This window comes from Panthera tigris, chromosome E2, assembly GCF_018350195.1.
Source record: "Panthera tigris isolate Pti1 chromosome E2, P.tigris_Pti1_mat1.1, whole genome shotgun sequence".
Lineage (NCBI taxonomy): Eukaryota > Metazoa > Chordata > Mammalia > Carnivora > Felidae > Panthera > Panthera tigris.
The window spans coordinates 47,331,217-47,344,615 of record NC_056674.1 but is presented as its reverse complement, the minus strand read 5'-3'; the positions used below and the strand labels follow the sequence as shown (position 1 = coordinate 47,344,615).

The window sequence follows — 13,399 nt, the reverse complement described above, 5'->3', positions numbered from 1 at the left end:
AGCTTTCCCCGTGAAATGGGGACTCTGACCCATCTAGACCCCAGCACTGTGCCCAGGGCAGCTGCAATACTGCTCCCGAGATTCCCCTCCTTCTAAGGGATTGGAGTCCATCTGTCACTGTAAATCACAACCTTCCACGTGTGGAGTTTCATAACGTCCAAAGGCTTTAGCAAACCTCATCTTATTTTCTACTACTTGTCTGATAGGCAAATCAGGACTTACTGTTCACTTGCTACAGGTGAGATGAAGGTTCGAGGTTAAGTGGCTTACCTAACAGCTGACCTTTTGTTGAGTGCTCACAATATACCAGGCCCAGTACTGGGCTGAGGCAGCATTTGTCCACACGATCTCATTCAAGCTCACAACTAACTGATGGGAGAGATGGTGTTATTTCCATTTAACAACAGGAAAACGGAATCTTGGAAAGGCTATTTAACTTGCCTCAAGTCAAATTTTTTAAGTAGTAGACACAAAACTAACCCAATATGTTCAGAACATATTCTGAGAGACTAAGGTACTCTCGTGGCCTTTGGTGTACCAGCGAATTCATATCACACAAAGCAGAGAAGGAAGATTTGACTTCTGCCACCCCGGAATAGGGAGCTGTGTGTCTCAAGAAACTCAGGCATTAAAGCGTATACAGATGGTGCCCTTGGGCCCAGCACATTGAAGGTGTTCAATGAACAGGTAATGAGCCCAGGTTTTAAAGTATTCATTCGGCTAGATAAGGAGGAAACCTGCAAAATGATTTCAATTTGGCTGTTACTTGGAAAGGAACCTCATCTTGCCTGGAAGTCCAGATTATGCGAGACGAGCAGCGGGGGAAGGTGGGAGGACAATTTAGAGGCTTAACTGGATTGTAAGTATTTTGTGAGTCAAAACCACCACTATGTCTGAAGTTCTGACACTGAAACCATTACATTAGGACAAACACGTCAGACAGACAGCTGGATTATCCAACTGGCTCTTCTGTGTTATCATCAGCTGTACGATTTAAGAACTGTAAATTACTTACAGTTGAGTTACCTCTAGTCAGCTAACAATCTGCATGTGAACAAGGACTGTTTCCTGTCTTTGGGATTTCTTTAAACATATAAATCAAGTCAGAATAGGTTTCTTAATGTAAAAAACCTTTATTGCTATTTCAGCTTAAGAGGTGACCAAAAATATTCTTGCCTTAACTCACAGCTTCATAGAGTGCCATGGAATGTGGTTTCATCTGTTATCTTCCTCTAAAGCAAAAAAAAAAAAAAAAAAAAAAAAAGGCAAAAAAATTCTGTTTAAGAAACTAATTCTACATACAAGTTAGAGAAAATTACAGTCTCATGCCAAAATAAAATATTTATAAAACAATAGGTATTCCATTTTAAAACGAAGCCATGAAAAAGATACTCCATTTTATTTTATTTATTATCGTTATTGTTATTTTTTACAAACAATAGATTTGCTGCAACATGCTCTGGCTCATATTATTGAATTAAAAAATTTAACACATTTCAAAAATATCAAAAATACACTATCATGAGTCTTAGGACTACAATACAACAATGATTGCACAAAACCATAAGATATGAACTCACTGTCCGGATGACATCAACTAGCAACAGTGAGAGAAAACCCTATAGCATCTGGGAGAAGTGCATGAAATTTAGAATACAAGGAGCTTATGTGTGATTGAATGATCATCAAATGAAGGAAACAGCAGGATTTACTGTAGCTGCTTTTCTCAATCTAGGAAGTGCTTACCCAACTATGGGGCAAAAGTCACTAACTGGAGAGAAAGATTAACTTGCCTCCGTGGTTGGGGGAGTCTGAAAAGACCCCACCCAGAGGGAAGTAAAAAGTGATGCAACACAGTTCTATAGTGATGCTGCAGACATCACTGAATGGCTTGGAGACTAATTATTTAATAATTGGTACATTTATCGATAACAGCCAAATGCTCCCTTATGGAGGTCTCTTCATTAATAATTATTGAGTAGATAGAGAAGGTGAGCCTGTGGCTTGCAAGTACCTGCTTTCGCTGAAGGTCTACAGGGAAAGAAGAGCATCGTTTGATATTCAGTAGACAAACCAAACCTAACTGGCTCCATCTCCCGGAAAATAGCACTCGCTACAAACAACTATATTAGCACCCAGTGATTACCAAGCTGCTTGTGTTGGCTCTTCTATACACCAAGGAAATGAATTCATCAACTTATTGCACACATACACTCTACAGTAGTATTATAATAAAGCCCTCGCTTGTATCAGGAGTGCCAATTCAATGACTCTATGGCAGACTCTTTATGACATACTAGCATTCAGATTTTCAGATATATTTCCAATCCATTTGGATAAAAAGAATACCGTGGCTGCCAAGACTCATGTGTTTTTCCTTCTTCCATGGGACTCCTGAACTGCTCCAGAAGGAGGAGTGATACCCTTTCACAACTTCTCTTAAAGTTCTCTATTAAATGGGAGATACACACAGAGACCTGAGAATCATGCAGAGGCCCGAATCTCTGGGCTAGAGATCAACCGTACTCTGCCCACCTGGGGAACACATCCTCTGGGTAAAGTCCTGGGAAGTAGATTACATTCACCTGGAGACAGATTACTGGATTTTACCACCTGACAACCTAATCAACTCACACGACTGTAAATGACCTCATAGGTCAAGAGTTCTGTATATTTTTGGTAACAGGCGATGGCCTTTTTACCCTCTATTTTAATACAGAGCAATTATAGAGGGAAATGAATGAAAGGCAGTTACAAGAAAGAGTAGTTAGTTTGGTACAGCCTATATTAAAGGTTTTCAATGCAACCTAATGTTTCCTGAAAATAAACCTACCACATAAAAGAACATTTGGAATTTTACAGTTCTTCTGATGAAAAAACAAATGCATTTACTTTTGGTGAAATCACTTCAGAATGGGGTGTTCCCGATAAGTAGGGTGGGAAACAAAGACAAGAAAAGGGTTCACAGAGATAAAGGACTATTTTTAAGAAACTATACTAAGAAAGTGGTATATTCCCAAAGTAACTTTCTTTTTTAGACAGCATCACTATTCTGTAACTCAAAAGTTCTGCTGTCTGGGTAAGAAGATGTTTTACATCACCCATCACTATTATCTTGAGCTTTTTCTTCATTTTCGTTTCTCCTTCATTTTTTCCCCCATTTTCCCATATAAAAATAGGGCAGCAACACACTCTTTGTTCCCCTTTTTCCAGTGGCACCTCAACTTTATAGGAACCATTATATGCCCCACTTCAAATCAAGACCTGAGATCTAAAACTTTTTAGTAGCTGACCAGTAGTTTGATACACAGACATTTTCCTGGCAATGTGGGGACTCAAACTCAGATTTTTGAGGGGTTGAACTCTAGACGGCTACTTGGAGTGGTATGGAGTCCCCCAAGAATGTACCCCACTGATGCACACACAGCTATGGGGCCTTGGAGAAGATGAGGATACATAACCATTTGTGGAAAGATCATCTGGTTTTCTACTATTGCTTTAACAAAAACTTCCAAAACACCCCAAAAGATATAGATAGACACATCTATACATATCTCAAATCTATCTTTAACATTTTGTTTCTCATAAAGCAAATTAATGGTCCCACACTATTTCTTTTTAATTGTGAAAGTATTCTAAAAAATTCAAAGCACATTCCCCATTGGGTAAAATCAAGCAATGTCAAAATTTTGTAGGAGTAAGTAGGAATTTTCCTAAGTAAATCTTCTAGTGGAAAAGGCAACAGAAATAGGAACTACATTTTGCTAGGGTTATGTGGAATGTGCAAAAAATACAGTAAACCAGGTTTTCTGTAAGCTTAGGATTTTCTCAATTAAGTCTTTCTTATATTAGTAATTGAGCCCAGTACTCTGAAACCATGTGAGGTGGATAAGCAGTGTTCAGAAGAGTACTCTGTTAAACATTAAAGAGGTGAACTCAACTCATTTCCGACACTTTAGAAAACTGTCCCTCTACTCTAGATTAAGAGAAGGGGCGTGTCTAACCCATGAGCTCCATCCATCCATCCATCTGTTCGCATTCAGCCTCAGTCTGTGCAGAGTCCCCTGCTACACGCAAGGTTACTTGGACGCCAACAGCATCAGCCTTGGCCCAACATATGAGAAGGCTGGTGGCCAACTCCATCACGTGTTGTGGGAAGAGGCCAATCCCCAAATACTTCTCTGGAGATCTGCTGGGCGATTCCTCACAGGAGCCACATTTGTCAAGGAGTTAATCTCTTTTTTCTGATTTGGGGGGGAAGTCGTTTTAGTCCTTTCTCCTTCCCCATCTTCGTCCCCAAGGATGCTACTCTCCCCAGTTGGACATCCAACAGTTCAATGATTTCCCAAGGCCCTTCCTAGTCCCCCTCACAGAATGTGCCAACGCCCGATGATCACTGTGTCTACAGACAGAGGAGCCGGGCTGCCTCTAAGAAGACTGGCTCGTGTGCAGATTCAAAAATAAAAAGTTCACAGTCAATGAAAAGTGCTCTCATTACATTACATACATAAATTATCTGTTTGATTGGTTCTACATTTCCAATAAACATCATTTCGAAAGGCTGTATTCTCGTAGAGAAGAATGAAAAGCCATGTGACTAGTCACATCACATCCCATCAGTTAGGTTGAGATATAAGGTGATTTCTCTGTCACAGAGATCCATCAGCAGCAATTAGTGAAGAGAATCAATCTTCAGTTATTTCCTCCACAGAAATAGCCCCTTTCCTGCCCAGGCAGGCAAATTCTCAAATGATCCTAGGAGAGAAAGGGTTAATGGCAGGTGGTAGGATTGATACAGAAGAACATCTGCTCTCTTCCCAGTGACTCTGGGAATTCCAACGCAGGTTAAATGTGAAACTTAACACTGATGGTGTTTACTAGCTTATCCGGAGCAAGACCCTGATAGCTCCCACCATTTTTGGCTCCAAGTTCTAACCCCCTAAGCTATGGTTTAGAAATGCAGAGGCAAAATGCCTCTGGAAGGATCTCTGCCCCGACACTACACAGCCTTCCCTGATACCACAGCTCCTGGGGGAGGATTACAGTGCTGTGTCAAACTCCTCCGGGAGCTCTGTCCGATCCTCTTCGCTGGGCTCAGGCTCCGGCCTGCCTTCCTGGTGCTGTTTCATCTGCTCCTTCACTTCTTCTTCCAGGTCACGAGGAACAACAAACTGATCCTCTGGCTCCAGCTGCGTCGGGGCAGCAAAATAGCCAGTCTTCTTCTTGGGTGCTTCTGTGGCCACCTCAATGAGGTTCAGGCTATCTTCTAGGGGCACAATAGAGCCGTTGGAGAGTTTCTTTCCATACAGGCAGGAAGTAGAGGGGGACTTCTGCAACTCCATCTTGTCCTTGCTCACTGGCAGAAGTATGCCACTGTTCACACTGTTCTGTCTTCGGATCCCAAAAAATGATCCTCTAGCATGTTCTTCGGGACACGGGGTAGGAGAATTCTCTGTAAGAGTGGGGGAGTTCTCAAGATCCCTTCCCCTACAGCAGTGGATATCTACTTCTACTTCTACCTTACTGCCATTTGTTATGACTCCTTCCACAGGCTGGTCGTCATCACTGTCCAGGCCATTGTCAGACTGGTTACTCGAGAAAGTCGCACAAGAAGGCTGGCGCTGAAAAACCCCAGAGGTGGGTGTTGGATGAAGGCTGCAGCGCCTTTCTGGCCTTGGAAGCAAGCCAGCATCCAGGCCAACAGTGTTGTGTTCATCAGAAGCAGTGGACCCCACCTCACTGCTCACCTCTGAAGTGGACATCTCACTGCCAAACTCAGAGGCAATACCACTACTGGAGGAAGGAGTGGTTGGTTTGGGGGGGTCTTTGATAATGGTGGTTGAAGCAAACCCCACAGGACCTGGGAGGGTGAGCCCATTCATTTCACACGTGCACCCTTCCTCACCAATGTTCAAATAAACCACCATTGCCCCCACATTGTCCTGACAACCATAGCTCTGGGCTAATGTGCACAGCTTCTTGGCAGCTGCTAATGGGTCCTGCACGTGGCGTACCGCGTTGACAGCTTCTGTATATGACAAGTGTTCCCACAATGCTTTGTTTCCCAGAATCAGCAACTCATCTTGAATGGTAAGTGGAGTGGCAGATATGTGGGGCTTGGGGAGGATCCAAGGGTAGAGGTATGTACAGCCCAGCATCCGGGTACAGCAGGTTACCCCATTCACTTTGTTGTCCTGGAGACAAGCAGAATGCAAATTCTGAGAAACAAGCAATAATGACGTATAATTTTTTTATCTTTCTAGATCATAATGCCTAGGGCTATACAGTAAAAGAGAACGGACATATTGTACGGTTTTTCCGAGGATTTCTATAATTTTTTTTTTTAATTTTTTTTTAACGTTTATTTTTATTTTTGAGACAGAGAGAGACAGAGCATGAAGGGGGGAGGGGCAGAGAGAGAGGGAGATACAGAATCGGAAGCAGGCTCCAGGCTCTGAGCCATCAGCCCAGAGCCTGACGCGGGGCTCGAACTCATGGACCGTGAGATGGTGACCTGAGCTGAAGTCGGACGCTTAACCGACTGCGCCACCCAGGCGCCCCTGGATTTCTATAATTTAAATGGACTTACAAAAATAAATGTACAGAATTCTAAAAGGACAAAGTGTCCTGTGGTCGTTATACCAAATAGTTCACAAGACTGAAGTTAAAACCAATTAAAATTAAGTGGCTAGAAGGCACCTCCATCTCAAAAGGTATTTGCTCTCGGGGCACCCGGGTGGTTCAGTCAGTTAAGCGTCTGACTCTTGAGGTCATGATCTCACTGTTTGTGAAATCAATCTCTGAGTCAGGCTCTGTGCTGACAGTGTGGGAGCCTGCTTGGCATTCTCTCTCTTCTTCTCTCTCTACCCCTTCCACACTCTCTCAAAATAAATAAATAAACTTTAAAAAAAAAAAAAAAGAGAGATTTGCTCTCAATGAAGCACAGCCCTCGGCATGTCCTTAAATAGAGGATGATCTGTCAGAAAAACAAGAAGTAGAGGGGCACCCGGGTGACTCGGTTAAGCTGCTGACTTCAGCGCAGGTCATGATCTCACAGTTTGTGAGTTTCAGCCCTATGTGGGACTCTGTGCTGACAGCTCAGAGACTAGAGCCTACTTTAGATTCTGTGTCTCCCTCTCTCTCTGCTCCTCTCCTGCTCTCTCTCTCTCTCTCAAAAATAAACATTAAAAAAAAAAAAGAAAAGAAAAACAATAAGTAGAACAATCATTAATTCTCCATCACTAGTATTCTCACAGAGTCCAAAACTCAGGTGGGTCATTAAAAATGATTTCTCATTGGGGCACCTGGGTGGTTCAGTCAGTTAAGTGTCCAACTTCTGCTCAGGTCATGATCTCACGGTTCGCGAGTTTGAGCCCCATGTCCACCTCTGTGCTGAGAGCTCAGAGCTCAGAGCCTAGAGCCTGGAGCCTGCTTCAGATTCTGGGTCTCACTCTCTCTCTGCCCCTCCCCTGCTCATGCTCTCTCTCTCAAAAATAAAAAATAAACATTACAAAAAATTTTTTTTAATGATTTCTCATTAAAGGCACAGTTGGGACTGAAAAGATTAAGGAAGATATTAAATGGCTAAGAGAATCTTCGTAGCTAAAGCATTAAATAATCTCTAAAGCTATTTAGCTTAGAAAAGTAAAATCTGAATTCCATAGCATAATTTACCTACTGTAAGGATCGTATGAAGAAAGAATAGCGGATCAAGTCACAACTGATAGAATTCTAAACGTAGAGGAAAAGGAATAATCCTAGATGCAGGTGATTTATTTTCAAGAGAAAAATCAGGGGTGCCTGGGTGCTCAGTCAGAGCCTGCTTCAGATTCTGTGTCTCCCTGCCTCTCTGCCCCTGCACTGCTCTTACTCGGTCTCGGTCTCTCTCTCTCTAAAATAAACATTAAAAAAAAAAAAAAAGATAAAAAATCAAACAAAGCCTCTGAAGCCATCAATATATCTGTTTCACAGCTGCAGTGACTCTCTGGGTAACCATCCTGGCCCTCTCATTTACCAGAATTTGTCATAAACTCTATATTTTAATTTCCTCATGTGTAAAATGGAAATAAAAACACTTCTTTCATGGGGATTATTCTGAAAATTAAATAAAATAATAGGAGTAAAGTGCTTAGCAAATAATAAATGTCTGTGGTTAAACTAACATTTATAAGAATAATTCCTGCTTGCCTAGGACACCCCAAGAAAAATTACCTAAATTCTGAAAAAACAAATTAACCATAAAGTTATCTTTTGTTTGTTTTGACTGAAAGACCTTTCTAAGAGCAACGCCTCAGCTTTCCAGAATCTTCTTTGTATCAACCCACATTATAATGGTACTTTTTTTTAGTTTTGTGTTCCTTGGGTGGAGTCAAATCTGCGTAACCCATCCACAGAATTCTGACAGACAGCCCAGAAATGGGCCCACACAAATAAGGTCCCCTGGTCTTTCCCAAAGGAGCAAAAGCAGTTTCTTAATGGAGAAAGGACAGTCTGTTCAATGACTGCCGCAGAAACAACTGGACACCCACATGCAAAAAAGGGAAAAGGAATCTAGACCCAGAGTTTACATCTTTCACAGAAATTAATTAAAAACAAGCCACAGACCTAAATTAAAACATGAGACTTCTGGAAGATAACACAGAAGAAAATCTAGGTGAGTTTGCTAATGAGTTTGCTAATGAGTTTGTAAACACCAAAAAGCATGATCCATGAAAGAAAAAAACTGTAAGTGGGCCTTCTTTAAAACTAAAAGCTTCTGTTTTGCAAAGGTACTGTTAAAAAAAAGACTCTAAGAAAATATTTGCAAAACAGATATTTGATAAGGACTTGTATCCAAAATATACAAAGAACTCTTAAAACTCAACAATAAACAATCAAAAATGGGCAAAGCATCTGAGAATTCTGCTTTGTAGTAAACAGTGTTCACATGCAATTGCTAAAGTCTCTTTGAAAGCAAAAATGTTACTCTACTAAAAAAGGAGAGAAGCTATAAAATAGCACAGATATTGATGCTTCATTACAAAAAAACAAACAAAAAAACAAATTAAAAAAACCCACCAGAGCATACTAAGCCATACACAGTATACACAGGAAAAATATTTTGAAACTTTGCATTTCACAACAGGGATGTCAAACTGTAGAATTTTCTCTTTTTCTGTTTAGAGTAACAAACCAGAGGAATTAAAAATTAACCAAGGGAGACATTTACATTTATTTTACATGCCAGCTATCAATCTGAAGGATTGCAAACTAAGACTTTTCATTTCTAATTTGCCTTTTCTTTTTGCTAGTCATTAACTGCTCTTTAGGTTTTCTTCTAATACTATTATCTGGATTGGATACAATTTACACAGCTTGATGGGAAGAAAATGGAACTTCACTGCCTGTATGTAGAACAGCATTCACTAGATCTGGGGAGAAGTAACTGGCAATGAGTGAAATTCACCTCTGTTATGATGGCTTTCTGGTCCTTCACCCTTTGAGCCTCCTCCGGGTCCTGTTCCAGGCTGAAGACTTTCGAGAGTGGCACTGGCTTTCCACCACGGCACAGGACTGCTTGGCACGTGCCGACGTTGGCCACAGTCAGACTGAAACTACTTGTTGGGTCAGCAGTGTCAGGGCGGATATAACAAAGGAGAGCGGAGGAGCCCAGCTTCTGTCCAGCCATTCCCAATTTTCTGTTAAGAAGGAAAAGAAAACAGGGGCACCTGGGTGGCTCAGTTGGTTATGCTCAGGTCATGATCTCACAGTTCATGAATTCAAGCCCTGCATCGAGCTGACAGCACAGAGACTGCTTGGGATTCTCTCTCTTCCTCTCTCTGCCCTTCCCTCTCTTTCTCTCTCTCTCTCTCAAAAATAAGTAAACTTTAAAAAAAAGAAAGAAAGAAAAGAAAGCAAAGACATGGTAGCTAGTTTTAGAAGCGGCAGTCCTTCATGTCCGTGATTTCCTTGTTTCTCTGCCACATGACTGTGAACCAGCCTCACCCGTATCCACCTAAAGGCAGTCTCTTGCTATAGATGATGGTGAAGAGTTCTGCCTTCCATGCTCAGTGGACTGAGGAAAGAAATTTTACAAAAAGGTTGGGGGTAGGGGAGACAGTGAACATACATCTTTCTCTACTGCTTCTGCTTGGGTCTGATCCTAGACTGCAGTGACCTCATTCAAGTCACTTGCAACTTCAGCACATCAGAATCACCTGGAGGGCTCTTTAGACTAGGCTGCTGGACCCCACCCCCAGAGGTTCTGATTGGGTGGGTAAAGGGCTGGCCCAATAATCTGCAAGTCTAACAAGTTTCTGGTCATGCTGAAGGTGCGGCTCCTGGAACAAGCCCTCACTCAGTCTTTACGTTCCTTGAAAGAAGGGTCACACTGTTCCTTCTAGATCTCCCATACACATGGCATCCATTCCCTAGCACATGGCACACAATGCTAACCACAGGGCAGGTGCTAGGAGAAAGATCTGGTTGCAAATTCCAGCTCTGACATGTGCTCATTGCAGATCCTCAGCAAGATATTTCTCTGAGAAACTTGCCTGATGAAATACCTACCTCTTTCATTTGTTTGGAAAATTAAAGATATGGTATGAGGAAGACTTGGTCTTCTGGCTGGCTCTGGGAGGTGCTTCATAAACCAAGTTCTCTTTCCTAAACTCTTTATTTCGCCAAGCTCCTAGCTCAATTCTATTACTGAAAAATGACTCCTTTCCCAGCATCTTTGCTTTATGTTATAATGAGAGACAAAACTGGTTTGGGCTCCAGGCTATTCCATCTCAACCTCAGCGAGACAAGGTCACCACTGCTCAGCTGTGCGTGTCCTTCACAGAGCCCGCCTGATACGCAAGATGTAATATTAGCTACTAACAGATCTTCACTAGTTTGGTTATGTAGAGTTTTTGCCCTTAAGTGGCTTAGAAGATTAAATGGTCAACTTTCTTACACCATACACAAAAATAAACTCAAAATGGATGAAAGACCTCAATGTAAGACAGGAAGCCATCAAAATCCTCAAGGAGAAAGCAGGCAAAAACCTCTCTGATCTTGGTCGCAGCAACTTCTTACTCAACACGTCCCAGAGTAAAGGGAAACAAAAGCAAAAATGAACTACTGGGACCTCATCAAGATAAAAAGCTTCCGCACAGCAAAGGGAACAATAAGCAAAACTAAAAGGCAACTGATGGAATGGGAGAAGATATTTGCAAGTCACATATCAGATAAAGAGTTAAGTACCCAAAAATCTATAAAGAACTTATCAAACTCAACACCCAAAAAACAAATAATCCAGTGAAGAAATGGGCAAAAGACATGAATAGACACTTCTCCAAAGAAGACATCCAGATGGCCAACCGACACATGAAAAAATGCTCAACATGACTCATTATCAGGGAAATACACATCAAAATCATAATGAGATACCACTTTACACCTGTCAGAATGGCTAACATTAACAACTCAGGCAACAACAGATGTTGGCGAGGATGCGAAAAAAGAGGATCTCTTTTGCATTGTTGGTGGCAATGCAAGCTGGTGCAGCCACTGTGGAAAACAGTATGGAGGTTCCTCAGAAAACTAAAAATAGAACTACCCTATGACCCAGCAATTGCACTACTAGGCATTTATCCAAGGGATACAGGTGTGCTGTTTCGAAGGGACACATGCACCCCCATGTTTATAGCAGCACTATCAACAACAGCCAAAGTATGGAAAGAGCCCAAATGTCCATCAATGGATGAATGGATAAAGAAGATGTGGTATACACACACACACACACACACACACACACACACACACACACACACACACACAATGGAGTATTACTAGGCAATCAAAAAGAATGAAATCTTGCCATTTGCAACTAAGTGGATGGAACTGGAGGGTATTATGCTAAGTGAAATTAGAGAAAGACAAAAATCATATGACTTCACTCATGAGGACTTTAAGAGACAAAACAGATGAACATAAGGGAAGGGAAGCAAAAATAATATACAAACAGGGAGGGGGACAAAACAGAAGAGACTCATAAATATGGAGAACAAACTGAGGGTTGCTGGAGGGATTGTGTGAGGGGGGGTGGGCTAAATGGGTAAGGGGCACTAAGGAATCTACTCCTGAAATCGCTGTTGTACTATATGCTAACTAATTTGGATGTAAACTTAAAAAAATAAATAAAATTTTAAAAAAAGATTAATTGGCCAATCCTCAATAAGAAGTATTCTAAATACACAAATCTGAGCAGTACTTTAACCCTTTGTAGGTCACTGACTCTTTGCAAAGACTCTTACAAAAGCTTATGCCATCTTCCTTCCCCTAAATGTACAAACTACATTGTACACACACAACCTTCTGCTCCCAATTTCTGGGCTTCCCAGATCCTCAGTGGCCTCTGGGTTCAACAGAGAAAACAGATGGCTCCCCAGGCTGGTTAAAGGACCAAAGTCCCCACATTACTCGGTGCTGATATATAAAGAACAGTCACAGCAGGAGGAGCAAGATCTCACCTTGATCCTATACCTGTAATTTAGACCCTGACCTTCTGGCTTAGTGAGATTTAGTTTTCCAAAAGCAGAACTGAGTTAGAGAATATTCAACCCACCTGCTTACCTGTGAGACACCAAGAAGGTGTTAGCCATGAAAACAGTGTCATTTGTTGACTGCTGTACTTCTTCCAAAAGCACATCTGCCATGGTGCACTGGAGTAGGCGAGGGAGCTCCTCATTACGGTCCCCGTCAAACATGCCATACACGGCTCCCACCCCCTCTGCAAAGTTATCCACAGCTAGGGCAGATACACACAGCCTGTAACACAAATATGAAAGAAACAAAGATCAAAGAAAGTTACGGTAAAAGCATTATTCTCCAGGGAACCTTCTTTGAAAAGTATTAGTTGAGGGTGGAAAGAACAGTAGCAAATTCTAATCTACACATGAAATAAGTATTAGATAATTAAGTAGCATCTGAAAGAGGTGATGTCATAAGAAGTGGGGGAATTCAGCCCCACTCAGGAGCAGTACATACTAGCTTTGCAATGCTGCCAAAGGCTGGAAATGTTTTCCCTTAGCAATGATTAATGACTAGTATGGCCAACATCCTTCAGCCAAAGATCCCCAGAAGCACAATGACGGTTGGACAAGTTGGGTTTATTATGCTTTGCAGCAATAGAGAATGTGTACCATGGAACTCTGGGGTGAATAGGTTAAGAGCGTGTTGGAGAAAATCTACTACAGGATTTGGGCTTTTGTTGGGTCATTTTGGGGATGGTCTAATGAAACAGGGGACCATCCAAGACTGGGTGCTATCAGAACATGGGGCCATTCTGTGGTTGGCTATCTCAGTAAATCTTAACTATAGGGAAAGAAGATTAGCAGGAGGATAAAGCTGTAATTGGTAAAGAAAGTAGCAGTCA

At 41.7% G+C, this 13,399-nt stretch overlaps 1 protein-coding gene across 4 annotated transcripts in view; it reads right to left on the bottom strand.

Moving 5' to 3' along the window:
- Nucleotides 1-1,227: 1,227 nt before the first annotated feature.
- Nucleotides 1,228-13,399, bottom strand: part of PHLPP2 (PH domain and leucine rich repeat protein phosphatase 2) — a 75,611-nt gene continuing 63,439 nt past the window's right edge. For all 4 annotated transcript variants that reach the window (XM_042968533.1, XM_042968535.1, XM_042968534.1 and 1 more), the window contains 3 exons: nt 12,598-12,792; nt 9,446-9,677; nt 1,228-6,194 (listed from right to left, as the gene is read on the bottom strand). In XM_042968533.1, the coding sequence (XP_042824467.1) occupies nt 5,040-6,194; nt 9,446-9,677; nt 12,598-12,792 (1,582 nt within the window). In that variant the 3' untranslated portion in view covers nt 1,228-5,039. The remainder of the gene's footprint in view (nt 6,195-9,445; nt 9,678-12,597; nt 12,793-13,399) is intronic.